General features: G+C 40.9%; 3 protein-coding genes and 1 long non-coding RNA gene across 5 annotated transcripts; 3 read left to right on the top strand and 1 right to left on the bottom strand.

Annotated features, from left to right (window-relative positions):
* The first annotated feature begins 1 nt into the window (after position 1).
* Positions 2-1,178, top strand: LOC125992354 (protein BTG3-like). The gene is made up of 4 exons (XM_049761303.2): positions 2-326; positions 382-519; positions 707-872; positions 1,020-1,178. The coding sequence occupies exons 1-4, from the start codon at positions 157-159 to the stop codon at positions 1,170-1,172; spliced, it is 627 nt and encodes a 208-aa protein (XP_049617260.1). The 5' UTR covers positions 2-156; the 3' UTR covers positions 1,173-1,178.
* Positions 1,170-26,294, bottom strand: LOC125992368 (uncharacterized). Its single transcript, XR_007489593.2, has 3 exons — positions 25,642-26,294; positions 17,633-17,698; positions 1,170-2,927 (listed from the first exon to the last, which is right to left on the bottom strand). It is a non-coding gene; the product is annotated as an uncharacterized lncRNA (long non-coding RNA).
* Positions 6,614-21,811, top strand: hmga2 (high mobility group AT-hook 2). Of its 2 annotated transcripts, XM_049761316.2 has the most exons (6): positions 6,614-6,956; positions 7,225-7,338; positions 8,264-8,350; positions 8,670-8,720; positions 17,093-17,125; positions 18,646-21,811. In XM_049761316.2, exons 2-6 carry the CDS (start codon positions 7,237-7,239, stop codon positions 18,700-18,702), a joined length of 330 nt encoding a protein of 109 aa, XP_049617273.1. In that variant the 5' UTR covers positions 6,614-6,956; positions 7,225-7,236; the 3' UTR covers positions 18,703-21,811. The 2 variants fall into 2 exon arrangements, with proteins under 2 accessions (XP_049617273.1, XP_049617272.1); XM_049761315.2 differs by having other exon boundaries at positions 6,614-7,338.
* Positions 22,706-27,939, top strand: dera (deoxyribose-phosphate aldolase (putative)). The gene is made up of 9 exons (XM_049761297.2): positions 22,706-22,847; positions 23,423-23,520; positions 23,586-23,733; positions 23,899-23,994; positions 24,070-24,204; positions 24,274-24,402; positions 26,289-26,401; positions 26,750-26,899; positions 26,975-27,939. The coding sequence occupies exons 1-9, from the start codon at positions 22,817-22,819 to the stop codon at positions 27,029-27,031; spliced, it is 957 nt and encodes a 318-aa protein (XP_049617254.1). The 5' UTR covers positions 22,706-22,816; the 3' UTR covers positions 27,032-27,939.
* Positions 27,940-27,998: the final 59 nt, after the last annotated feature.

Below are 27,998 nucleotides of genomic sequence, written 5' to 3'. Positions count from 1 at the left end.
TAACTTGTAACTCTTCCACATTAGTTCTAGTCCACATGCTCATAATTTCATTTTCAATATTTTACACTGGCTAGGGGCAATAGGCGCGGGAGAAAAAAACCCCGACAAAATGGAAGCATATTTTCGAGCCCCGATCCATTGGGCACATTTCAAAATATGGAGCAAGAAATAACCGATGCTATATTTCCATTAATGAAGACGCTTGTTTCCAAGGAGGTGGCATTCCAAAAAACGGAACTCTTTATCCAGCGCTTGAGCTTTGCCTTGCAGAAGAAATTTGAGGGCCACTGGTACCCCGAAAATCCGAGCAAAGGAGAAGCGTACAGGTACTCCAATAACATCCAATTAAGTTCAACCAAATAGTAATTGACGTCTCCGTAGGTGCATACGAGTTAACCAATACAATTGTAACGATCCGGAACTCCTTCGTGCTTGTCATGAGAGTGGTCTGAAGTTTTGTGACTTGCGTCTTCCCCTCGATTTCACGCTGTGGATAAACCCTGGTGAAGCTTTTTGCAGGTGAGTGATTCACTTCCAGGTAGATTACCGTGAGCTGCACTGACATCTATCGGTCAGTTGTTGTAAGTGCAACAAAAAGTCTTCAAAGTCAAACAGCCTATCTGATTTAAATTCAAGGATTATATTGAGGGAAAAATTAGCAAAAAGCTTTTGACTGTCATGTCTCCTCTTATGTGATCATTCTTAGAATCGGTGAAGAAAATCCTCCATTTTCAGTAGCGACTGTGGCTGCCATGTATAAGGAATACCTCGCCCAGAAGTTGTCAAACACTCAAGACAACGAGATGTTCGACTCTTGTTCTTCCTCGGATGGCGAGGACATACACAATTGTTTTTCTATCAACGACAAACAGGTATTTGATATGCAGTGAACCAAAGCTATTGTCGATACTCATTAAGTTGCCTATAGAGTCACAAAATGGCGGCAAATCCCATTTTTTTTAATTTTAAGACAATGCTATGACGAATTGTTTTCATTCATTTGTATTTTTTGGTCTTAGTTGAATCCACTCGCTCCGGCCTGGTATCCCTCTGGCTTTCCGGAACCGACTCGCTCCCGCTTGAACTGCAGAGCTACTAAGGAAAAGTCACATTCTTTAAATATTTACAGGCATTGTCCAACTGCTTCGGGAAGGAAAATAAAAATGAAATAAGAAACAGACAGTCTATTTTATCTTTAATAGTTTAACTGTATATATATATATATATAAAAAAAATCTCCACAAGTTGTAAATTCCTGTTGAATGACTAAAGCAATGTGGCTTACAGGCCTAGAAACAGAACTTTTTTTTTTTTATGAGGGTCAAGTTGACAGCAAAATGTATTTTTCCAATGCAAAGGCTGCAGCGGGAGTGTCCAACTCATTTTCATGGCAGGCCACATGGCAGTCATGGCTTCCCCCAAAGGGGCCATTATGACTCATATAAATGTATCATAATAGAAAAATCTGGCTTTTTCCCCCCTTGAAGATAAAAAAAATTGAATAATCCAACTATTTATTCTACAAAAACTTCATTGTGAATAATATTGCATTTATGGAATATGAATTAAGCAGCAGCTGTTATCAATCATCGCAGGGGGCGGCCATTTTGTTGCCATTGATAAAAATGACATCATAGTTATAGCCACCAATCACATCTCACCTATTTTCTGTGATGTTGGCAAGCAGAGCTGGGGAAAAAAAATATCTTGGCGGACCCCAACTAGCCCCCGAGCCTTGAGTTTGACTTTCACACAACAAATCCACAGGTTGTTGTGAACAATTCGCTGAGAGAAACTCAAAGATCTCTCCGTCGAATGTTGATTTACGACACACCGGGCCCGTGTTTGACGCATTGCATGGCAGGAATGTCTCGGTCTTGTTGGAAATGTTTCTCCTCTTGGAAAAACACTTGGCCGTCGAGGAAAACCTCACAGGCCTTTTTTGCGGTTTACTGCTACTGTGGATTCCGAGTGGTTTGAGGAAATAGACTGAATTGCTTGTACCTGACTGGAGAAATTCGGCTTCCTCTTGCCAACTGCAATGTTTATTTGCGCGGGAATCAAAACATGTAAATCATTCAAGAGGGGCAAATTTTCCAAAAAACAATACGTAAGACATTTTCCAACTAGGCAACCGTGTGTGGAGAGTTTGAATACAGTCCTGTTTTTTTTAATCAGTTAAATAAAAGTATTGATTTGCAGTATTCACATTGCGCCAAATTTTTCACTGATGCAAGTAGACTGCAAAGGCAAAAAAAAATAAAAAATTATGATCCGTGGCTTTATTCAGGTTCATAGCAACATGACATTACCCTGATGTAAGTGGACTGTAACGATCTATTAATAGCATCGTGGAGGTCTGTGTGTGCTGGAACCAAATGGGGGGTGGGGGGTGATGTCATCGCAATGGCTTGCACACTTTAAATGTGGATTAGGGAAAATTTAAACATCCGCCCGCTCAGACGGGCCTGGAACATGTGAACAAAACAGGCACCTAAACAGACAACTTTTAAAGTGACTGGGACTCCAGTTTCCATTTAATAACTCATGTTTTGTGTTTTTTTTATTTTTAGTGAAGTAAAACAACAAATATCACTGTAATTTTGAATTTCGGTCGTTATGAGGTAAATCACGTGAATATGTTCTAAGACCAGTAGAGGTCGCTGTTTGCTTTACAGAAAGTGAGACTTGCTTACGCGGTTTGTAAATGTTAACAGAAATATTTTTTCAAATACTTTTTGTTTATAGTTTTTAATGAAAACAAATTAATGGCAATATAAGTACTTAGGAAAAAGGAATTTGGGTGTTTACCACATGCACGCTGACAGAGTCCTCCTGAGACGTACTTAAATGTTGCAAAGTGACCTCTGACCTCTGGGGGGCGTGGTGTCTGGATTCCACAAATCCATTGGAGTTCATCTACAGTGCTTACAAAAAAAAAAATCTCTATCAACTTCCTAAGTGCCTCATCCACAGGATGTGCGCCTGACACTTTGTGACAGAAAACACACTTTAGGTTCTGCACTGCTGTTAAAGTCACTCATTTGTTTTAATGGGATTTTAAGCCATGTAAAAAAATTGCTGCACATTAAATTAGGAATGAGTAGTCTGATTCCAGGACTGTTTAATAGGCACACCTCCAATTTCATGTCCTTTAAAAACATTTAACTTCTCAAGCTTGTTGGAGCATATCACCGAATCGTCTGACAGGACAGGCCTCTAAATCTTCAAAGCTTCCTCCTCAGGTTTTTTTTATTGCTTTTTTTTCCACATTCCAGTGTCCCTAATCTTCATGGATCCTGTGTTTTTGTGGAATGTAACACACTGCAGTGCCCCGCCATGTACGAGGAGAAAATAGTTTTGACGGTGGAAGGCAAGGAATGCAGCAACTTGACTGTTTGGTTTGTTCACCATCGTTTTGCGGCGTTTTTAATGTGATAGTCTAATCTGTTTTAGTTGAAGGGCATCTCAGGGGGTCTGTCAAACCACTCCCATTTTTTTTTTTTTTTTTTTTTTTTTACAAACCCCAAAAATTATTCCGAAAATTAACATTCAGCATATGTTCCCATAAGGTGACAGAGGAATAGCAGGAATGGCAACTGTATAAAAAAATATATACATATAGTCTGAACAAAATAATCTGTTTACCGTATTTTCCGCACTATAAGGTGCACCTAAAAACCTCCAATTTTCTCAAAAGCCGACAGTGCGCCTTATAATCAGGTGCGTCTTATATATGGACCAATATTGAGCCACTACAGCAGGCGTGTCCAAAGTCCGACCCACGGGCCAAATGTATATATCTTATATATGGACAAAGTTTTAAAATGGGCCATTCATTGAAGGTGCGCCTTATAATCCGGTGTGCCTTGTATATGGACAAAGTTTTTAAACGGGCCATTCATTGAAGGTGCGCCTTATAGTGCGGAAAATACGGTATAGCATTACGAAGACATGATGAATCTCATCGAAATTTAAAAAAATATATATCAAAATGTTCCTTTTGGCATGGTGGTGGCCAAGGGGGTGGGTATGGCCACCTCTGGCTACCCCCTAGCGCCGCCCCTGCCGCTCAATATATAATCCATATGTTTTTTGACATACTGTATTTGCAATTGTACTCAACACTCCATATGCTATTCTGGGTTAATCCCACATGCAACGCACACCCTATCCGACCGCCTGACATCTGGATGGCTTACTTTATCTCCCGGCGTCTATATTTAATGTGTTCATTCCATCCCTGACAGTGGGGAAGAACACAGACGTCGTCCTCCACATGGAGATGTTGTCCTTGAAAGCGTAAAAAAGCGGGAGCCGAAAGAAACCGTCTCCTCCGTTTCATTGACTTGAAAAGAAATAAACGCGGGGGCGCAATGCCCCCCGGAAATCTTTTCCGAAAACGCTTGTAATCCGAGAGCAGATAGAAATAGGAATTCTTAAACAATCCTAAGTGTTTGGCAGATGGCCTCTCAGCACTGTGCGCCGTAAATGCATGACATATGTGCCGCTGCTTTGAGAGAGCCCGGGAGGGACATGTCTGGAGGCGAGACTGTTAAAATGGACTTTGGGTGGCGCGGCGGTCAAACTCTCATCTGTTCCCGAGCTGTGAATAGGTCCTTTTCTTGCCTTGCCAAAAGCACGGCCAAGAATGTGCATGTTGAAGTCACAGTTGCTATTAGCAGTGGATGCAAAACGCTATGCGCCGAAAACCGCGCTGTCCATCATGCTTAAGTTGCACTCGGATGCGTTATACCAAAATTAAAGGGTAAAAAGTTGGCCACCATTTCCTTGTAGCCAACAAAATGCAGCAAAACATTTAAACACACACACACACACACCATGTGTTGATGACAGCCGTGACTTGTTTCCAGGAAATGGAGCAAAATGACTTTCACTTAGAGAGTTAGCGTATTGCTAACATACAATTGACAACGCCATAGACGGGCTAACAAAACTAGCATCAACATTGCACAGGTAGATAGACAATAACAATATTTACAAGCATATATTATTTATCGTCTGCCAAGAATGACTAATGTTACTGAGTGACTAAATTAATTAAACTCTTCTTTGTATATTATGTGCAGCAGTGTTATACTGCCTCCTAGTGGCTTAGATGATCACACCACAATGCTTATTGAATGAATGAAATTATTATGCACAAATTGTTTAACTCTTTACATTCCATCTTTTTTTATGAAGAAGACATTAATTTTTTTTTAAATTTGTTCTTGTGGGACTGGAACAGATTAATGTCATTTCCATTCATTTCAATGGGGAAAAACGATTTGAGATACTGTATTTGTTTTGGAGTAAAAGTTTTCAGAAAAGTAAACTACACCTGAAAAAATCTATTGAAGTACTTCCCACCAACTGCGTACAACACGAAAAAAACAGACTCTCACAACAGACGCTTGACTGGCTTGGCTGGGTGAGCGTCACATCACTCAGACTCTTTCGGATGTATTTATTTAGCTCGGGCAGCATTCCAGGCTGGAAAGGTGGAAAGTCTGAGATGACACGAGTGCTCGCAAAGCGCAATAACATCTTTACGTTCTCGTTTAATTGCGCTTCAACAAGGGGTCAGGCTGCACATGTGCGCCATGCACAAAAACCACCCTGAAGGTTGCTGAAGGAGCTCCGCGGCCCATTGATTGTATTGGTTTGATGCCGACGCCACTCAGTCTGCAGAGGCGGGCCTTGCACAGAAACCCCCTTCTTTTTGGGGGGGCTGTTTTTATGAATGAATACTCGCCACAAATGAACCCTGCTCTCTCAGTGGAGTCATTGTCTGCATGGGAGCGAGTAGTTACACCACCAAATATTTTGATAGCGTCGTGGCTCCGTTAAGCTCACTCTGGCTGATCATTTCACTACTTTTACTCGCACCGGCCAGGCTGTAAAAGCATTTGGAGGAGATGGTGGGATCGTGGGAAAGGTCGTGCACATAAGACACTTTATTCTTTGTTTCTCTTGTTCCTGGCTACGTAATTGATCTGCTTGCGCGTTCAAGGCGGAGAGCTTCAAAGTGGCCAGTGGCCTTTCCACAAAGTGGACATCTTGCATTTTCTTAGTGAAATTGTGTTCAGCTTCAATAAAAATACAATTCAAAATTATAACTCTACATCCTGATAGTGAAACCAGGAAAATTGTACCAAATTCTGAATCTGAGGTAACATCTAAAATTTTAATGCCTCCTTTCAAAAATTTGAAAGTTTCCTAATAAATGCTAAAACACAATAAAAACTGGCATACATATTTTGCTAGTTATAATCTTTTATAAAATAAAAATTTGAACACAAACACACAGCCAAAATAAAAACTCAAAGTTATGTATTATAAACAAATATATAAACTAATACGTTTACATTTTACGGAATTATTTGTGAAATTATAAAGGCGCCTGTATTACATTGCCCCCTGGTGGACAAAACATGCACAATAAAGGATGATGTAAATGGATGAAGTAATGATGCGCACTTTGAGTTTCTTATGACTGATGATGAATTAATCTCGCTAGTCATGCCACGTCTATACCACATAAGTATTTTTTTACTTTATTACTTCCCACCCAGGAGGGTAAAACGGCCGGAGCGTAACTAAATGATCCATTCCGAGCTGATAGCATCCGACCGCCATTGAAGAATTGAACTTTCCTCTCAATGACTGTCCAGTAGTCAAATTCCATTGAAACGTGTGAAAATGCGAATTTAATTCATAAACGCAGTCTACCACATCTGGCCCATCGCCAGGAATCCGTTTTGCGTGTTTTTTCTGGACCCACTCCAGAACCGCCCCTCCCCTTCTCATTTTCAACTCCTCCTTCCCTTCTGCCCTGTGCGTCCACCCACGGTAGAGGTGATTTCGTCCTTCCCCCCCCCTCCTATTTTTTTTTTTTTTTTTTAAAAACCTCATCCTCATTGAGCGCTTTTTTCGAGTGGACCGTGGATGCGGTTAGTATGCCTCTCAGACGCTCCGTTCCGAGCTGTCACGCCTCGCCGCTGCTCCTCGGGCTACCCCGGTGCCGCGGTGCCTTGTAAGCGGAGCTGAGTCGGTTCTCGTCCGGCGTTGTGGACTCGGGTGTCACGCTGTGCTCCCCCCACCCCCTGGTGCTCACTTCCAGGCTCCCCCCTCCCCTTATAATTTTAACCGGCTCATCTGGATACAAAAATCTACTAGAATTATTGTTTTAAACTTTTTTTTTTTTTTTTAACGGAGTAGCCACCGGGAGCCATGAGTGGACGCGGGGACGAGCCCGGCGAGAGCTCCCAGGAGCCCTCAGGGGCCGCGGAGCCCCAAAAGAGGAGACCGGGAAGACCGCGAAAACTCCAAAAAGTCAGTATAACCTCACTTCTATCATTGCAAATACAACAACAACACATTTTTCATTCAAATTAATCCTCATTAATTCATTCTGAGTCCCCAAAACAATTGTAAATGATTGTAGTGTGTAACAAGACTCTTTCACCTATCTGACATGTTTATATAAGAAAAAGAAAGAAAAAAAAAAGGAATGTAGCTATTTCCAGTCTGGGAATTTTAATTAGAGACATCCATGACTGGAGTCCCAGACACCATGACAAGTGGGACATTTATGAACATGTGCATGTGTGTACAGTACAGTTCACCGTTGAGTCACTTTTTCCAACATTATTTCAAACCGAAAATGCAATTAAAATGATTATTTGAATTATAATTACTGGCCAAGTATGTTACACATTAGGAATTAGTCAGTCATTTTTGTCATAATATTTTCCTTCGGAGAGAAAACCATAAAGTGGTCCTGCGTGGTTATGTAACATATACAATAAATTGTAGTTTTAAATAAGAAGTTTTTCAATTTGCAATTTTGTCATTTTAACAAGAACCATGAAATACATGAAGAAGTAAATTTAGGATATGCAGTATACTGTATACAAAATGTACAACATGCAAGTCATTAAGTAACAACGTAGAATAAGAGGGAATAAAACACCTCCCAGTGCCAGCCCACACATGCACGCAATTGTTACACACTCTCGCAACCTTTGTCTGCATTGCTCTTGACCCATAAAGCAGTGACCAAATGGGGGACCACCACCAGCAAATGAGCGCATGCTTGAAAAGGGACCCACACAAGAAGGGTTGCCCAGTGTGTGGTGTGCGAGTTGAGGTGGGGATAGTGTGTGGCCGGGGGTTGGGGTGCGGTGGTTGGGAGGGGCTCCCCGCTTTTGTTTCCTGTTCTCCACACCAATGTCATACCCCCACTTTTTCCCTCCAGGAGCCGAGCGGAGAGCCCGTCCCAAAGCGACCGAGGGGCCGCCCCAAAGGAAGTAAGAACAAGGGCCCATCGAAGGCAGCACAGAAGGTGAGTTCCAACACCTGAATTGTATCTACACGCAAGACAGATAAATATTCCCAATTAAAATGAAATTAAATTATAGCCCAGTTAAAATAGACGTCAATAATCGTCAATGGCAGCGAATGAGTTAATATCTTTTACTGTGTTTCTGCTCAGCCATATAAAACACACTGCTAATTAATTAAACAGCAGATTGTCTTTCCCTTTGACCTTCAAATGTCCACATCAAATATGTAGCAGGTATACCTTGGACTACAAGTAGCTCAATCGTTGTGATGGGACCTCGTTATACAAAAGACTGCATTATTTCCGTATGTGTACGCAGAAAGCCGAGGCAACTGGGGAGAAAAGACGCAGGGGGCGACCCAGGAAATGGGTAAGTCATTTTATTATATTTCAGTTGCTGTTTGGTACTACTATGCGTGGATCATGTATAATGAAAACGTAGAGACCTGCTAGCATGGCGCGCTAGCATGGTCGTGCAGTGTGAAGTTGAGGATAGATGATATAGTTTTGGGTTATGGATTGCTTCTAATGAAAACCAAATGAAAACGTAGAAACCTGCTAGCATGACATAATAGCATGTCGCGCATTGTGAAGTTAAGGTAGATATAGTTTGGGGTTATGGATTGGGTTCTAACGAAAACCATATAAAAACGTAAACACCTGCTAGCATGACGTGCTAGCATGTCGCGCAATGTGAAGTTGAGGAAAAATGCTATAGGTTGAGGTTATGGATTGGATTGGTTCTAACGAAAACCAAATGAAAATGTAGATACCTGCTAGCATGACGCGTTCGCATGTTGCGCAGTGTGAAGTTGAGGATAGATGATAACGTTTGGGTTTATGGATTGGATTGGTTCTAATGAAAACCGAAAGAAAATGTAGACAACTGCTAGCATGGCACGCTAGCATGTCGCGCAGTGTGAAGTTGAGGATAGATGGTATAGTTTGGGGTTATGGAATGGATTGGTTCTAACGAAAACCAAATGAAAACGTAGACCCCTGCTAGCATGACACACTAGCATGTTGCGCAGTGTGAAGTTGACGATAGATGATATAGTTTCAAGTGATTTTATGACTACACACTCACTTCCTGTCACTGAAAAGCCTTTTTTTTTACCCAACGTAATCCCCCCCAAGTAGGTTTGCCTCGTTTTTTTAAACACAACTTGACTTGTAGCGTCATTAAATGGGATTATGTCACCTCAATACTTCAACATTCAAGGAGATTCCCATCCCCCTCCTAAATGTTGCTGTTATCAGTCAAAGAAAATGTTTACCTTCCAGTCTGACCACAGGAAAACTGAAATAATACCTCTGACAGCTTGAAGGCCTCAGTGTTTATCAGCACCCAAGTGACAGGCGTGATTGATAGCGCAAGGAAATGGAGTCAGAGGTGCCACCAGGAAGGGTGTGCGGGGATGGACTGTTTGCATGTTCACGAGATTCCACATATATTTTCTCGGCGTCGAGTAAAAATGTTTAGATGAGCTTCTACGAGGAAGTTTATTACCAAACCACGACTCCAGCAAATCAGTTTCTCAACACAGCTGCAAGGCCGCCACTGAACCGTTGGACTGAACTGATAACAACCGGTTGAAGTTTGCCGCAGTGTTTTTTTTTTTCGGGTACTTGTGTCTGCTGGTGCCTGCATGTCCCAGGTACACGCACCTCCGCTTCAACGCCTACGCTCCGGCCTTGACATCAACTCCAGTGTGCTCTTTAGATAACCGCTTGACAATCAAAATGGTGCCTGTGGCTAGATATCAATCTTTCTCTAATTTCTGAATCTCCTGGGTTTGAGTCAGACGGGGTCACCCAAAGAGTCTGGTTGACGGATCAGTCCACAATACTTCTTGTTCATTTAAAGACGGTCCCTGAATTCATTCCCAAGAGTTGTTACTCTTGATAAATGAGAACGTCTTGCTTCGATGCAATGCAACAAGTGACGTGGGGTCATGAAATAATAAGTTGCATTCAAGTGCTTGCCTGGTCTTGTCTTCAGTTCTTGGGAAATCTATTTGGTATGCCCCAAGATGAGTTGGATGTAACTAGACTGGCACTAAATCTCTCAAATTTTTGGGGGGAGTATTAAGAGGAGTTCTAGATTGTTATTTGACTCTTGGCATATTTCAACTCGAACCGTTTTAGTTCCGATTTCCTTTTCCGTTCCCTCTTTATTGCCTCTGTGTGCAGGTGTTCGATTGCCCGAGGAAGCTTCTGCTTCCTCTGTTAGTCAAAGTTGATGGAGGGCTATGTGCCCCCCCCCCCAAAAAAAATGCCCATGTCGCCAAATCTCTCCGGAAGTCTCTCGGAGTAGTTAGTAAACACGTTTGCCTTAAATTTGTCTTCGCTTACTAATTCTTTGACACCATTGACTACTTTCACTACACTAACAATAACAAATGAAAGTTGGAGGATGATCATGCCTTGACTCATACTCCAACATGGGAAATGAGTCAGACGTTTTCTTCCGAGGACCGTGACCTCCAGCCTAATATTTTTTTTTTTTTCTGCGAGTACAACCGAGTCATGCCAAGTCGGACATGCGCCGTAAGGTTTCTCTTCATCACTCTTCTGACTTTCCTTTCCACCGCATCCCGCTTCCTTCCACACACAGCTGCTTCTTTGTATTAAATTCTCCGCAGTCACATCTGAAGTTACTCACACCCAGGACACGTTCTTACTCACGCTCGTACCCATCTCCTTTTTTTTTCTATGGCCACGCAGACTCTCAATGGAGGCTACTGTGAGACTAATACGCCCCACATGCAACCCTGCGGAAATGACCGGTTGAATGGGAGAGGAAGCGCAAGTGCTTTGGCGCGAGCGTGTGTGAGAGAGAGAGAGGGGGGGGGGGGGGGGGAGTTGATGGAGTGTGAAGAGGAGAGGGTGCAAAACTCCCAAAGTGCATGGCTTTGCTGCTCTTGGCTTTGGGTCAGACACCGGTGCCAAGCGTTTGGAGAAGCGAGTAGGAAGGCCGAGGTGATGAGCAGCACTTCCTGGCATTTGACCAGCGGCTTTGGAGAGCCTTTCCAGACTTGTTCTATTGTGATCACGAGTGTCGGGACAAAAAATAATAATACTCGACTTTGTGGTTTCTTGGCAAAATATGCGCTGGATCCGGAGTGAGTCAGAATTAAGTCGGGACTATTTTAAACGTTCTTCTGGCCACCGTAAGAGTCAGGCCTTGTTTTTGGAGTGAATCATGCTAAAAATATGGTGTGACTAATACCTCCTTGGGTCATTGGCAATGTAAGGCCTTACATAGCTGACTGATAAGTCAGTTGGGAAAAGCTCCGGCTTACATGCAACCCTGAATAAGTTCTAGACAAAATCATTGGATGGATGGATATCACTTGGTAGGTTGTTCACCTGGGATAGAATCCATATTGCCTGCAACCCTAAGTTGGATACCTTTGTTAGCATAAGCTGACTTTTACGCATCTGGCGAGGGATCAAGTCCCAGTTGATCCTCAACCAGAATCTCTCTGAAATAGTCTGGAAGTCTTCTAAATCACCTCGGATAGACTCCAACTTCCTAGAAACCGGTTTACAAGGGTCTTGGTGGGAAATGTAGCGGTTCTCATTGATGAATTTCATGTAAGCTAGCTTGACTCCTTGTCAACTACCACCAACAATTCAATTGACTTGGCCTATCCGCCTTAAGTCAAGTCATATCCGACAATAGCATGACCGAAGAAGGTTTTCTGACTCTGGTGCACAATACTAAATCCCGGACATGCTAGCATCCCCCTGTCTACTTTTTTTTTTTTTTAGCAAGCTAGCACAGGGATTGCTTGTGCATGCCGACCTGGAATGTTTCCTTCCACGTCAACGTTGTGTGTCAGTGGGCCGGTCCCGACTGCACAGTATGTCAATTCTTGTGAGGATTTTACTTTTAAATGAGACATAGCTAGCAAACTGAAGGTACTGTCTTTGCAAATGTATACTAAGAGACTCTATATGACCATTTTACAGAGGTAGTAGTCATCGCACAGAAACGATTTAAAAAGACTTCATTCAGTCTCCGTGTACGGTATGCATTTTTTTATGTATAAGGGAAAAGTACAATTAGTTCAGTTTACCGTACTTCCCCCATGCTGCCAAAATGTAAAATAATTAACGATCCACAGTTGAATCCATAATACTTCACCTGTGGGAGTGTGTTTTGGTGCTGCTGTTTTGGTTAGCAACAGAGAATGGAATTCACGATTTTCGGTCATTAATTATATTTATTTCGTCTTTAATCCCGTGTTTATGGATATATTATATCACTCCGGTCCATGAATGAGTTATTTTTAGATGGGTGCTAGGCCACACTAGTTCCCTCAGGGTATCTGTAAGAGGGCGAGAAAGAGAGACCCCAGATCACACATACTGAAAGGAGTGTGTGTGTGTGTGGGGGGGAGTAGGTGGTCAGAGACCTTGCCTCATTCCCTACATTCTCCAACCCCCCACCTTCCTCAAGTTTTGGCTGCAGAGGAGCTGAATTCCAGCCACTAGACCTTTGTCCCCGGCATTAGGAGGTCTCGGAGGACATTAGCGGTTTTCCACCTCTTTTTCTGGATAATAATTTCACACTTTATATACTAATTGTGGAATTCTTCTTCCTCTTGCACTGCGGGTTAAGGAAATTTAGGCAACTGCAAACCTGGCACATTGTTTGAACTCTCTGGAATTCCCCTCGGGGGAATTTGGGGCCAGCATCCACATGGTATCTCCCAAACCAATTTGCAACGACTCCTCACTATTTAGATTAGCTACAAATATTCACTCATGTAATGATCCTTGTTTAACACAATCTACAAATAAACACAAAGTAGTGCATTTGCAGAGAGACGGCACCTAGCTCGCCAACTGTTTGTTTTACACAGGAAGCTCCGCAGCTGTCCCGGGGTGTCCTGCATGCCCCCCCCCCCCCCCCAAAGACCCCCCCTCCCCTTACAATGCCACTGTTTTCTTCAAATTCCTTACAGACTTTCTTGCCATTAGTGTATTTTCGCTGCAGCTATTACGAGGCAGGAAATGAACCGTTTCAGTCAAGACAGGTTAATTCATAACACGTGCAACAAACTAGTGGAATTTTGTTTCTCAACCCAAAAATATATACTACTGTAAAAAAAAAAAAAATTCTTATCCAAGATACTCTAGGAACAGATTTCACATCAAACAGCAGAGGCTCCTAAATGAAGCCAGTCCAATTTGTCTGCGCCTTTCTTTCCTTCCACAGCAACCCCCCCCACAAAAAAAACTTCCAAACAAAAGGCTGCTTGTCTGTGAGGAATTTTCCACATTCCTTACAACGACAGACAGTTTTCTGCTCTACAAAGGGCCCTTCGGCAAATTCCCCCTAATCGCCGGACCCTGATAGGTGTAATTCATAACTGGGGGCCCCCGCTGGCTGTCGGGACAGTGGGTGGCGTCAAAGCACGTTCAATCGTTACCAAAACATACGGTACTTATAATTCATGCGACTAATGTTACCTTGACGTGTTTGCGTGACCGTGGTAAATCCGGCAAATATCTGTTTGAACTGCAGCTGCGCGCTTACCTGGGACTACCTGAGGTTTACATTGCCAATGTTTACTAAAATATTCTTGTTTGGTCAATGAGGAAGCTGCTGATAACGATATCTTTTCGGCTTACATCTGGTTTAGATATGGTCCGACCCAACTCCTTTCCAGGACACAGGTCAACTTTTTTGAATTTGGGTCTTAAAACACTTGGGGCGACAATAAAGGGAAATACAATTTGCAAGTGATAAGGACAGAGCTTGCTTTGTTTTGGGCTGAAACGATTAATCGAATAATACACGCCGATTCGATGACGCCCACGTCACTCACCGGATCGTTACAGATCGTGTAGTGACCCCAAGTGGACAACGATAAAACCTGCACCTTACATGTCTTTGTTAAATACAAAAATATTTTTATCCAACAAAATTTTCGTTATTATGGTCGCAATTTCATCTGCTCTATGTCCAGACGGACTGTTTATTCCTAAGCGTTCCACAAACCTGCCATATAAGTAAAATGTTCACCTAGGCAAAGTGCTCTATTAGGCACAGTTGTTAAAGTTTAACTATTTAAATGTCAAGCATTCCAGATTTTAACAGCCTCCTACACGACATAGCGCTCGGTCTGATGCGTATCCCATTACAGCCGTTTCAAGCGTGCAAGCCCGTTGTGTGTTTGCGGAGGTTGAACCTCGTCGCTCCAATTATCCAGCCGGCTTCAAAGGAGGTGCAAAGGTTAGCAGGCTCAGTAACGGTTAACTAGAGCAAACAGCAGCTTCTACCTTAAGGGAGAATGAAAACCTGTGCAAGGACAGCGGCGCGGGAATGCGGTCTGCAGGTTGTTTATGAGCAAAGCAGTTCTAGTTAAATTTTGTTTAGGACCGAAATGTGGAAGCGGAATTTATTCGGTTTTCTCAAAAAACAATTTGACTGAATGCTACAGATGTTTTGCTAGTTGGGCTTGGCTGAAACAACTTGTGATCTGATCCACCAATCAGAGGACGGAAAAATGACCTCATCGGGGATTGGCTCACTCCCTCCCTTGAGGACAAATGTGAAATTTGATTGGTTTAAAGACTAATTGCTAATGTAACACGATTGATTCCAGGCAGATTTAATTGACATGGCAACATAGACAAGCTAAAATCTGATTGGATGCGTTATCTATAAATGTTCTTGGATATGTTCATATGTGTGTGCGTGTACATTTCTTAGCGAGTCAAGTAGAGGCTAAAACATTTCGACACAAAAGGGGGGAGCAAGCTGAGTCTCTTATGAATGGCGGCCTGTGCAATGTACTTTCTGGGGAGTGAAAGCTTTTTCCCTTTGATCGGCTGGGACTTCTGGGTGGGTGAGAAGCCCACGAGGAGAGCTCGCATTCTTCGAGCAGCAGACGGGGAGGGGGATTGTGTTTCAGTCGAGAAAGGGGTCCCAACCGCACTCCCCTTTTGAGTCATTCTTACCCAACATTCCTTTGAATGGGCTGCCCTCGTGCTACGCCTCAAGCTGTCTCCAGAATCACTTGTACGAGCCAGCAGCTGCTGGGGCCTACAAGTGATTCATAGTGTCAGAGCTGGGCGACATCAAAAAGCCGCCACAGTAAGTGAAAGACAATGCGGTGATTTTTTTTTTTTTCCGGGGGTCGGGCGGGGGCAAAGGGAACGAAGGGGTCTTAGCGAGGGCACTGCGAGAGAGAAAGCAGGGAGTTGATTTTTTTTTTTAATGACCAGTTGTCATTTTGTACACGCTGAATTATTTTTAGGCATTGAAACAGTAGGTGATAAGTCTTCCAACTTGGAACCGTTTTGTTTTTTTGCACCTTACTTATGTTTCGCATCTGGTGTTGGCATAGACTTGGTCCAAAACCCACCAGCTGCTAAAAGTGATCTTGGGGTAGGGGGGGGGCTCAGTGGTCCTCCAGCTGGCCTGGATTACAAGCACAGGATACTCCATGTTCTCGGCCAGGCTGCTCAGCTGTTCATTTGCTTTAATGCTACTTCCTGTGAAGATTTAGGAAGGCTTAGGACATCCCTCACACTACATCAGCCTATTTGCAGTTCCTGGAAACTGGATAGAAAAGTTCAACGAAAACTAGTTGAGTAAGAAACCATTCACTGTCATGATTGGCAAGATCATTTTGTTTCATTTTACATTTCATGATACTGAGGTGAGTCCCAGAGGACTTGAGATTGAGGACTTAGGTTTCTGTTCTTTGTCCCTGAATCTCTTTCTAGAACTTTTGTTTGTCCTGGACGTTGTCTCGAGATCAAGGTTTCTCTTCTTCAGCTCCTGAATTAATTTCTTGGAACTTTGGTTTGTCCAGGACATGATCTTGAGATTAAGGACCTCTGTTTCTCTTCTTTGTCCTTAAATCTCTTTCCAGAACATTGGTATGTCCTGGATATTGACATTGAGAACTTAATGTTCTCTCCTGAATTTCTTTCTAGAACTTTTGTGTGACCTGGAAGTTTCTCTTCTTTATCTCCTTTTTGGAACTTCTGATTGTCCTGGACATTGTCTTGAGATTAACTACTTAAGATTATTTTCTCTCTTGCTTCTCTTTCTAGAACCTTGGTTTGTCCTGGACATAGACATGAGATTCCGAACTTGTATCTGTTCCTCTCTTCTTTCCAAAGTTATCTTTATGACTTGTACTTAAGTGACAGACTATACCGTATTACTTCCGAGGAATGTTCCATCCCTACACATTATATATCGAGCTTACCGCCGTCAATCCGAATAAGAGATTCAGCCAGTCTCAATTTGCTTAGGTCTCAATGTCTATGAGGTGTGAAGAGCAGCTGCATTCTATATCGCGGATGTCATCCACCAACATTCCCTTGGAGCTTATAATGCCCCTGTGGTGGGTAGCCACTTCCTTTGGCTTTTTGCCTTCAGTCATAAAACGCAAGCTAGCCCTGTAAAACAGTTGGCTTTTTATTATCGGTCAGTTTATATTACTTTTAGTTTACTTTGGCCAACGGCGGATATAAATCAGCAATACCTCCTGTTGAAGTTTTTGTGATGGGACAACATGAATCCATTCAGAATTTTGTCCGGATTTCATGTGAACTATAACACAGTTGAAACATGACACCCAGACACTATTACTTGGTTGAACCACTTGACGTAAAACTTTCAGTTTTACATTGTGGTTTTGCCAATAGCTAAAATGCTATTAAGAATGTTTCAAACTTTTAAAACTTCTTCTTTTGGTTTTCTTGCAGCCACAGCAAGTCGTCCAGAAAAAACCTGCTCAGGTAAGAAATCCCCATTATGATGTATGTGGACTCATTATAGTAGCATTAGCATTAGTAGCATTAATTAGTAGCATTAGCATGATAGCATTATCATACTATGCTATAAAGCTTATTATACTAGTAGCATTAGCATGATAGCATTATCAAACTATGCGATAAAGCTTATTATATTAGTAGCATTAGCATGATAGCGTTATCATACTATGCTATAAAGCTTATTATATTTAACACTGAATTGACTTTATTTAGGATGATTTATGTTTTGTTGGCTGGATTAGTTTTGATTGCTAAAGCAAAACGTTCTCTCCTTCCCTTCCACACTTGTAGGCGTAATAAATAATTGTGAGTAATGCCTTGCTCCCCTTGCGAGTACATTCATTAGAGGGAGAATGGAAGTAGAGTGAGTGAAACATGACACAAGGACCCCCACCCCGGCATGCCCTCACTGTCCAGGAATCTACCAACCTCCCCGTGTTTGCTGGTACAGGCCACTTTTGCATAACTCACCTCTGATTTGTGGCTCTGTGGGAACAGGCCCTGAAGTTGCTGGGAGGTGCTGTGAGGCCCGGGGAGCTGCAAACCATAAAAATGTCGTTTAGCTTAGCTCACCCACTTTGATAGGCTGCTTTATCTCAGCCCAAACAACGCCCGGCTAGCGCAAAACCTCAAAACCATTTCATTCCGGCGTGCAGGGTGGGGTAAAGTTGATGCATCCAGATCCAGAAGCTAATTTAACTCTGTCAGGGGTGGGATGTTTAGACGTACAAGTATTACTATCGAGAAGTAGATTCGTTTCCATTTTTCTCCTGAGAAATTTTTACGATACCCCCTAAAACATATCTAACTGTGGCTTAAAGGTCTCTGTCACGGAAATACATAACTACAGTAAAGGATCGGAATTTGTATTTAAGTTTGTGGTGCCTCAAAACATGCTGTAACTATGCTTTATGACAGTCTCATTAGCTTAATGCTAACTAACAATGCAAAACACCATAGACGAGCTAACGGATCACAATTCACTTTTCTCACTTTTAACTTGCCTGCATGCAATATTGTCAAGTTTGTAGATGGCAGGCCAATATGATTAAAGGTTCTTCTGTAGTACCGCCCCCCCACTTTCCCCTCCCTTGTTCTCGTTTGCCCCTCGTCACACATGGTAGCATTTAGCAGGCTCTTCAAGGCCGCGCCGTCTGCAAGCATTAATGAATGAAAGCAGGGCTGCACGTTTCAGAAAAACGCTCAATGGGTTTCACTCCTGTGGCCTGGGAAAAGACAAAAATTTTAAATTGTGCTAGTTAGCTTCACTTTATAAAACGAAATGTGGAAAATGAAATTCACCTCATCTGAGTAAGTGTGTTATTCCCATTATGGTATTGACATTTTGAATTTAATATTGATTGATTCATTGCCGACGTATTTGGTAAAGGTGGTAGCTGCCCCCTCTGGCCACCCTGTAAATCCGCCCATGGATATTTTGAGGAAAACCTTGAATTGACACAATTGATCTTGTTCCTTTGCAGGAAGAAGAAGAAGAGGAGGAAGAAGACGAGGAGGAGGAGGAAGAGGAGGAAGATTAAGCTTCCATACCATGAAACCTCTACCTCATTCAGCTGTCAGGTCTTTCAAAGGGAAAAGACTACCTTGACCACTTATTTTTTTTTAACCTTTTCCACATGTTATTTTACTTTTTTTTAAGTCCATATCCAGTATTTTTTCCTTTGTCACTGGATGTTGGCTGCAGAGACCTGTCACCAAGCAGGCAAAAGATATTTCTCTTCCAATTTCCACAACATGCAGACACACCCTTTGGCGCAGTTGGAGATGTCCTCGCTCTTAACCATCTCTGAAACTGAAAGGTTTTCTTCTCCGAATTATACAAATATTAGAGCAACCTACAACTTGACCTAAAATGATAACCATCAAGGACAGGGGGACACTTTCCTCAGGGGGTAGTTTTATTATCAATCATGTTGACCTTTGACACCTATTTGAACCCTAAACCCAGTGTTGTTAATTTTAATCTGACAAATAAAAATATTACTGTAATATATCTTAAAATAGTATACCATTTCTGTTGGATGTAATCCTCACATCTCCAATATTATAATCTTTCAGGAAATTAGAAAATTGTATTATTAAATTTATTGGTATAAAGGAATTTAACCACTTGTGATTGCTTAAAATTTTGTCAATAAAATAACCATGTGAAAATGAATTAGTGAAAAAAAAAAAATTGGGCATAAGTTTGACAGTCCTACTTTTTTTTTTTTCAATCTAAAATAATGGTTTTAAAATTTTAATAAATTTTTAATAATTAGAATGAACATTCCAATGCCCCAAATTTATATTTTAAAGCTTTAATTTTGACTTGAGGTCACATTACCCCGGTTTTGTTTATTCCCGCAACCTCAGTATTTTGCTTTAGTTACCCTGTTCTTGGTGGAATCGCAAACTTCCGGTTCAGTCATTTACGCCACAAACCAAACTTGTTTGCATCCGACTGCTGTACAGTATCGTTTAGTCGTGAATAGCTTAAGTTGTTTGCGTCTGCGCAACGTAGCTTTAAAATCTCACGAAACAACCTCATGAAAGAACAAATTACCTCAGAACACACGCGATACCTGGATTTTTTTTTTTGTGGCAGCATGGCATCGGACATCTCATCTCACACTGTAACACGCAGAGGAGGCCTTGAAATAAATCTGCTGCTCAATCAGACCTTAGTGGGTCACTGATATGCGGCGCCTTCTCAACGTTTTTATTTTTTTTTGTCAAAACTACCTCCGACTCAGCACAAGCCGCTCTTGAAATGTCCGTTTATGTCACGGAATTTTATGATACTGTATATTGAAAACGAGGTCATGCTTGTTGACGTCTTCTAGCATTTTCTATTGATGAGGTGCTAACGGAGAAGAAGCTCAAGTCAAGTTTGCGCCCGTTATAACGTAAACTCGAGGTTGTTCTGTCGTCTTTTAACTCATATCCTGAAACTTGGTGGGGATTTTTTTTTTTTTTATATTTCTAAAATATATGTACTGCATATACAGCTGAATGCAATTCTATTTGTTTTGAACACAGTAAAGGATTTTCTTGGGTGGTGCTGTACAAGTACCGTATTTTTCGGATTATAAGGCGCATGTCGGCACGTTCAGGGAAACAAAACCAATCCAGCAAAACTAAATTTGAGATCCATTGAGTATTACAAGTGTGCCTTATTGTCTGAAAAATACGTTAATTGATTTGTAATTGCCCGTAGATGGCGACACAGCATTACTTTTGTCTAAATGTAACTCCTTAACTCACTTCGCCATATTTCCTTGATAACGAGATGCCAACAAATGGCGCCAAAGCAATACTTTTATACTCACCCATTCACTGCCAACCCAGTTGAAACGGATCGGATGTAGAAAGCAGCGAATGAGTTCGACAAGTATATGCTCAAAATAGTTTTTTTTTTTTTTAAATCCACGAATGGGCGAATTCTGCTAAATTTACTTTGCTATTAGCGATTCTTAAAAAAAAAAATGTCAGTGGTGTATTTTTATATACTTAATACACAAAAGCAGCTATGTATCCCTTCTAATATACTTTAATCTTACTTTCTATCTATACACAACAATGCAACATATTTTCCTCAAACTGGGATGGACAATAGTTAACTTGAATGTTTTTTTTTGTTTTGTTTTTAAATGAGTGGGGCTGTTTTTTTTTTTTGTTTTCCTGATTGTACTACCTACAGTATGAATGAACTGTACCTCAAAAGTATCAGCTAACAATGGACTAATCACGTCACTACCTCCAGTTTTGGTCATGTCTGTTTACGTTCAGTATGAGCAATGTTAATAATCTACAACGTATTATCAGGACTGCAGAAGTTTTTTTTTTTTGTCTAATCTCAGTACGTTTCTCACCCTCAAGTGGCTTTTCAGATTTGACTATTGTATATTGTATTTTCTTGTTTTTAAATAGATGGTATACTTGATTAGGAGTTCTCGTGTACGCAAATGTGATTTTTTTTTCTTCTCTTATATGGTTAAACCAGATGTATACGGGGATTGGTTTTTACTTTGAAAGAAGATGTTGCGTTGTTAAAATTTTCACCCGAGGCTAGAGGTAGAGCCTTCGAGAAGCGACATGAATTTTTTCAATCCACCTTCATTAGCAACAGTTTATTCTTGCAGCAAATGTTTTTAATGTTAAAGCTGCCTTACTACACTGTGGATGAACTTTCACCTCTGGGTAAAAAAAAAAAAAAGTTACTCGTCATAACCTTTGTATTCTAGTACAATCAGATACACATTACTACCTCTCAAAGGGCCTATTTTTACCTCAATCTCAAACCTAAATACTGTTTTGACATCCAGAGAGCATTTTGGGTGGACATCTTGAAATGTTTATTTTTTGCCGGGATACATTTTCTACGACTGTTTTTCGATTCACCTCAACTGAACTTGTAACTTTTATTATGTAGTAGAAGCTGGGAGGCACGTGGTTGGATTTTTCCATGCTCTCCACTGTTTTATTTTCCTTTCTTCGACAGTATCTAACGTCTAAAGTATCTAACCTGTTTTGTTTGTTTTCTTTATCCACTTCCTTTCTTGGATTACAGTTTTTACTCGCTTGCTAAAAGTCTTTAGATATTCACTACATTTTATTCAGCACAATAATAAAAAAATGTATGGCAAACTGGGTGTGATTTTTTTTGTGATCATGTACAAAATGTGACGACCAGTCATGGTAGACTTTAACCCTGTTGAGAGCATGACAATTTAAATTATCATATTTTTTTTTTAAATAATAACATTGAAAAAGTATTTTCCCCATTTAGTGATTCATGGACATCCCATTATGGTTTCGTAAATATGGTGAACCACAAGACTGTTTTTTACCACAAGCAAATGACCACAAATGCTTGTTTGGGAATACACACTAACCACAATTATTTTTTACTAAGGTCTGTTGACTTTTTTTTTTTTTTAACTTGCACGATTAGTGGTTAATCCTGGTGGAAAAAATCCTGGTTTTATATTAGCAAGTTTTATAGCCTAGCATGTTAGCATTTAATCCAGGTTTGCTTTTTTAAATATTACCTGGCAACGTGACATGGAACGAAGTTGCAATAAAACTCTTTTTCCTCATCATAAAATATTTTATTTCTATATGAGTTTGAGTTTTATGTGAGTCAACATGCCATCACTTCCATTGCAGTTGAGTCAGCCCGGAACATTGCCACTCATTTTCCTTCATTCAAATACTTGGAATCTTCCATTCATTCCTTTTTCTGCACCTCTTTTGCTGTTCAATAGCAGAAGTGTTAGAAAGCAAAGTAGTGTATTAATTCTGTATTCCAAAGCGCGCTCTAACGGCACAACTGGGGCAGTACAGGTAATTTGTAATATTGAGATTACTGTGTTTTATTTCGAAAGGTTTTCACTTCCAATTACAAGTTACCCCAAGTTTAATTTGGCATGTCATTGTTAAATTTTGAGTTTTATATATTTTATATGTTAAACATTTATGTTTAGTGTAGCGGGAACAAAAAGCTTCAATTAGAATTTCAAATCGCATTGTAAGTGTATTTTACTGTATAGGGATTCCACTTCCGGTACACTCTGGACCCAGGAAGTGAACACTGACAGATTCGGTGGAAAGCAACAAAAATATTTGCATTTAAAAATATAGTTTGTCATTATGTCTGCTAGAAACCCGGGCACGCAACTTGGTAAGTGACAACTTAATGCATCAAAAATGCCCGATCGACATTCGAAACTTGCGCTTTTCAGATCGTTTTCTGTTCTTCTCTTTGCTTAATCAGTAACACTTGAGAGGTAAACGACCTGTAAAATGCAGGGACGGACTTGTGCAAACCGGTGCGGGACAATAAAACGGACTTTTTCTTGCTTGGTTGTTAAAAAATGTTGGCTGAAAGCCATCATAAGCATGTAATTAACGTCTCATGATCACTCTGCACGCCTCACTCATTCATTTTGGACATAGACATAGTTCCTTCATGTTTTTTTTATTTCATATTTAATTGAATGTACAGCATGAAATTCATCTATGCACTTACATTGTACCAATTAGATTTTTTTCAAATTTATTTGCGAAATAGCTGCATGGAAAAAAAAAAAAAGTACTCGATACTACACAAACTTAATGATCTTAAATAAAAATGACCCCGTCCTACTGGTGTAATAACACATAAAATTGTGGTTTAATTAAAAAAAAACAAAAAAAAACTACCAAATCAGATATGATTAATTTTCATGTTTTTTTTTCTGTCCCATTGTACTTCAGATCTGGAGTGGGTCTCCAAAGTGAGAGTGAACACACAAGCTGTACTTCGGAGAGCTCAATACATCCAAGGACTGAAGATCCCCAAGAAACAGTGGCAGGTATTGCTACTTGGTGCAAAACTTAAAATTGAAAAAAATTGTAATACATTTATGCTCTTTTAAAGGCCGCCTGGTTGCTGAAGGCCGTCACGTGTATTGACCTGACGACTCTGGCCGGAGACGATACGCCGTCCAACGTCCACCGACTGTGCATGAAGGCCACCCAGCCCGTCCAATATGAGCTCCTCAAGGAAATTGACATGCATGACAAAGGTATGTTTTGGCTAAATCCAACTTTCTGTTTTTTTCTGAATGGGTTATAATAAGTAGTCATGCTGTTTCTTAAAAGTTCCCATCCAACAGTTCTCTTTACAGCCCGCAGGGGGCGCCAAAGACCAGTTAAAGTAATTCTTTACTGTTTCTGTATTGTGTCCAAAGGGGTAACAACCGGTGCAGTGTGCGTGTACCCGTCACGCGTGGCCGATGCGGTCAAATTGCTAAAAGCCGCCAACTCCAATCTCCCGGTTGCGTCGGGTGAGTCCGTTAAAAACCCGTATAGAAATGTGTGAATAAAATTGTGTTATTGAATCAAAATGTTCTTTCTTCCAGTGGCGACCGGTTTCCCGGCAGGTCAGACTCCACTGGAGACTCGTATTATGGAAGTTCGTATGGCCGTAGCGGACGGCGCCACTGAGATCGACATTGTCATCAACAGGACGCTCGCTCTCACTGGACAGTGGGAAGGTAGAGAGACTATAAAAATAAATGGAAAAAATAAATAAATAAATATAACAGCGATTGTGACTTCCACAGCGATGTATGATGAGATCGTTCAGTTCCGAGAGGCCTGCGGCGACGCTCACATGAAGACCATCCTGGCTATCGGCGAACTGGGCACCTTCACCAACGTCTACAAGGCCAGTTTGGTCGCCATGATGGCCGGTCAGTTTGAAAGTACTTCAGGGATTTCAAACAGCAGTCAATTCTTGAGTAGTCACTGATACCGATACCAAGTACCGATACTTTTAAAACTGATCCCCTAATCCAAAATATTTGTGCTTGCTTAACATTATATTTAAAGTTGAGTTTTGGTAGTTGAATCACTCCGTTTTGAAATGAGAGTAATCGTGTTTATTAATCGTGATTTCAATTACACAAAAAAAAATCACGATTAGTTTTTTTCCATAATCGCCCAAGCTTTTTCACATCTCAATTCAGCCAAATGTCTCGATGACGGCTAAAACACACTCACTCAAATGCCTGTCAGACGTCACATCTTAAGCCGATTACGGAACCGAATCGTGAATCGAGATCATTATTAAAACGCATCGCTTTTTGTCACCACTCTCCCTTCTTAATCTCCGCTTGTTCCTCTGAATCGCCGATGAGATTCCTGAAATTGAATGATAATTTCACCTATTAATCTCCGACGCAGGCTATTTTCCTCCACCAGTGTGCCCCCCCCCTTCTTCCCCTCCGCACACAAATGAATGGAGCTTCATTACCGCCACCCGTATTTAATAACCGTTATCCATTATCTGGTAATTAAGACACCCCGTGACGAATCTTAAGGATTATTTGACGACGAGAAGGGGGAGAAATGCTAAAAAAAAAAAAAAAAAAGACCTGACTGGGGAAAAATACATAGCGCAGGTCTTTAATGAACTGGAAAATGTTCATCTTGTTCTGTTCCGTAATGAACAGTCATTATACACCGGGGAGACAGAAGGGCTGATTATCACTCTATAGTTTGTGGCTCATCTATTAAAAGAATGTCATTTCATCTTCTATTTTTATCGGGAAAGCTGATAATTGGCTGTGAAGGAAGGAAAAATGAAGGATTTTATTGATGAGCGTACAGCTGCCCTCTGTTAACCATCAGCAGCAACATCTGTTCTTGTCTGACCACGGGATCCAAAAGTCCGCTTTGCACCTTCCCGTAATGTGTCCAACAGTTGGGATTTAAATGCAAAGTCCCCAAATGGGAAGAGTACTCAAAATAAAACAAATAAAGAATTTATTCTTCCCCACACAGTCAGAATGGCCAACCAGTCAGAGACTAAAAGCACACTGTCTCACGCAAGTCAAGTCAAGTCAAGTCAACTCACGCACACAAACTCTCAGTTCAACAAAATCCACAAACAGAAACATAATAATTTACAATACCGTTTTTTTACTTACCATTCATGTTGAAGTCCGACTTCTGGCATTCCTTGACTTGAACAATCCTCTTCAAATCCGGATTGTATTCCGTTGCAATGTTCCAAGCCAGTTGTTGATACGATGCAAGCGTGACAGTCTTGAGTGTTTCGTAATTTTTTGGGGGGGAAATTAAACCTGATTTTCTGCCTGACTTTTCAAAGTGTCCAACTTACGCGTACGAAATTCAGTCCATTTTGGAAAGTTTTATCGATGTTAGCTCAAGTGGCGCTGAAGATTTGAAGCTTTGAAATGCGCGAATGACGTCTGACATGTCAGGTAGAATTGCTTGCCATTACGTTCAACAAAAATATAAACTATATAACTATAATATAAACTTTCCCACTCTGTTAAAAACGTCTTGTGTTCATCTTTATATTTTAGTTTCCCTGTCATTTTGAGAGCGAAATTAACACTAATTGTTTACTCGAATGAGTTTGTCCCGCCTGCTTTGTGGAATTTCACCTAATGCGCATGCGCGTTTGACGAACGTACCATATTGAAGTCAAGCGAAGCGAACGCGCACAAAAAAACCCCACACAAATGTTGATTTGAACGTAAAAGAGCCGCATGAAACCAGGCAAAGAGTTTCCAGTGAATAAATTTGACTTGCGCTTCAATCCCACCAGGTTCCGACTTCATCAAAACATCCACGGGAAAGGAATCCGTCAACGCCACTTACCCTGTCGCCATAGTGATGGTGAGGGCCATCCGTGACTACTTCCTGCGTACAGGTCATAAGGTAAATGGTCAATTTTTGATTTTTTTTTTTTTTATGTGTAAATACTGGAAATAATATTTTAGTAAAACCTTGTATTCAGTATTAAGTAGAAATGCGATTAATTAAAATGAACCCAAACTTATTTTTAGGGCGGTCGGAGTATCACTAGTGGTGATCTGGCTTCCTCTAGTGGTATGCGAAAGCATCACTGAATTAATTGATTAAAAAATGCACAATCAATTTATTTTAAATCCACCGCAGTAGTTATATTTAAGTGAAATAGTTGCTGTGAACTCTAGGGGGAGCCCAAGAGGGAAAAAATTTCATACAACGGTTTAATCAAACTGCGCTTCTCTTGTGGGCCCTCAGGTGGGCTTCAAGCCAGCGGGGGGCATCCGGACAGCCAAGGAGTCTTTGGTGTGGCTTCTGCTGATCAAAGAGGAGCTAGGCAACGACTGGCTTACTCCTCACCTCTTCCGTTTGGGAGCCAGCAGCCTCTTGGCTGACATTGAGAGACAGGTGGGGGAGACATAAATGACTAGAAATGAATTGAGAAAAAAATGATTAGAAATATAATCATAATTACTTGTGCAGATTTATCATCACGTGACCGGACAATATGCTGCCTACCATGAGCTTCCTATGGCCTGAAGCTCTGGAGATGCTCCAAAAAACCAACAAGGACCTCAAGTTCACCACACAAGCCTAACAATCTCGTTTTCTACCAGTCAAGGATATCTCAGGGGGCTGCAAAAAAAAAAAAAATCTTTACAAACCCCAAATATTCTATCTATAATCTAATAATAATAGCACCGCCAGTGCTTTATATACTACAATGCCATTTATAATATGATTTGTAATGCAAATTACTTTTTCTTCCACGTTTGATTGAAGCTATCAATATTTTTTTTATTTATAATGGTTCATGAACTGAAGTTGCTTGCACGAGTCTTCCGTTATTCGTCAAGCGTTCCAACCTTTAACTGTGATGTGCACCGAATCTATTATGGAGGCTTGTTCTTAATTTCATTAGAGAGACAACTCAAGGATGTGTGTGTGGGGGGGATTAATCGCTGGGGGTTAAGTGAGTTTAAAAGATCTTGATTGAACAGCTCACAAAACTGAAGAATCATTTGAAGACCCTAAAACAAACTTTCTCTGTTATTTTTGTTTAATGAAGATATCAAAAGACTTGACCTTGAAGGAAAGAAAGCGTAAATGAGTGAATTAATTACGTATTTGCGAGAGAAAAAAAAAATTCTGTATTTGATGGAGGGAGGATGAACTCCAGGGAGCAGTTTGGCTTCTGCACAAGGCTGGGAATGAGGCCATTGAAAAAACTGAATTTAATTGTCAAACATTATCTAAAAATGTTTACCATTCAAACCAATTGTATTTGTTTTCAACTGTGAATAACGTTAGAGTGGCTTCAAGTGTTTTTTTTTTTTTTACACCGCTTATCCTCATTCGTGTCCGGGTCGAACTGGCTGTGTGATTTATCGAGTCTGAATGATGCCATCTCTGGTGGAAATAAATGATGCGACCGGACAACTTTTAAATTGTTTTCCCTTTTGGTTTCCTCCACCCTCATCCCACTACAGATACACGAAAGAAAAAA

Source organism: Syngnathus scovelli, chromosome 22, assembly GCF_024217435.2.
Source record: "Syngnathus scovelli strain Florida chromosome 22, RoL_Ssco_1.2, whole genome shotgun sequence".
Classification (NCBI taxonomy): Eukaryota; Metazoa; Chordata; class Actinopteri; order Syngnathiformes; family Syngnathidae; genus Syngnathus; species Syngnathus scovelli.
Note: the sequence above shows the minus strand (reverse complement) of the source record. Positions and strands in the feature narration are given on the sequence as shown.

What these genes read in the sequence shown, in the direction of transcription:
- hmga2 (XM_049761316.2), top strand. Translation starts at nt 7,237, where the DNA reads ATGAGTGGACGCGGGGACGAGCCCGGCGAGAGCTCCCAGGAGCCCTCA. An exon ending in GACCGCGAAAACTCCAAAAA is followed by an intron (nt 7,339 to 8,263) that starts GTCAGTATAACC and finishes TTTTCCCTCCAG; the next exon opens with GAGCCGAGCGGAGAGCCCGT. An exon ending in TCCAGAAAAAACCTGCTCAG is followed by an intron (nt 17,126 to 18,645) that starts GTAAGAAATCCC and finishes GTTCCTTTGCAG; the next exon opens with GAAGAAGAAGAAGAGGAGGA.
- dera (XM_049761297.2), top strand. Translation starts at nt 22,817, where the DNA reads ATGTCTGCTAGAAACCCGGGCACGCAACTTG. An exon ending in AATTGACATGCATGACAAAG is followed by an intron (nt 23,734 to 23,898) that starts GTATGTTTTGGC and finishes TTGTGTCCAAAG; the next exon opens with GGGTAACAACCGGTGCAGTG. An exon ending in TGGCTGACATTGAGAGACAG is followed by an intron (nt 26,900 to 26,974) that starts GTGGGGGAGACA and finishes TTACTTGTGCAG; the next exon opens with ATTTATCATCACGTGACCGG.
- LOC125992354 (XM_049761303.2), top strand. Translation starts at nt 157, where the DNA reads ATGGAGCAAGAAATAACCGATGCTATATTTCCATTAATGAAGACGCTT. An exon ending in AGCAAAGGAGAAGCGTACAG is followed by an intron (nt 327 to 381) that starts GTACTCCAATAA and finishes ACGTCTCCGTAG; the next exon opens with GTGCATACGAGTTAACCAAT. An exon ending in CCTGGTGAAGCTTTTTGCAG is followed by an intron (nt 520 to 706) that starts GTGAGTGATTCA and finishes GATCATTCTTAG; the next exon opens with AATCGGTGAAGAAAATCCTC.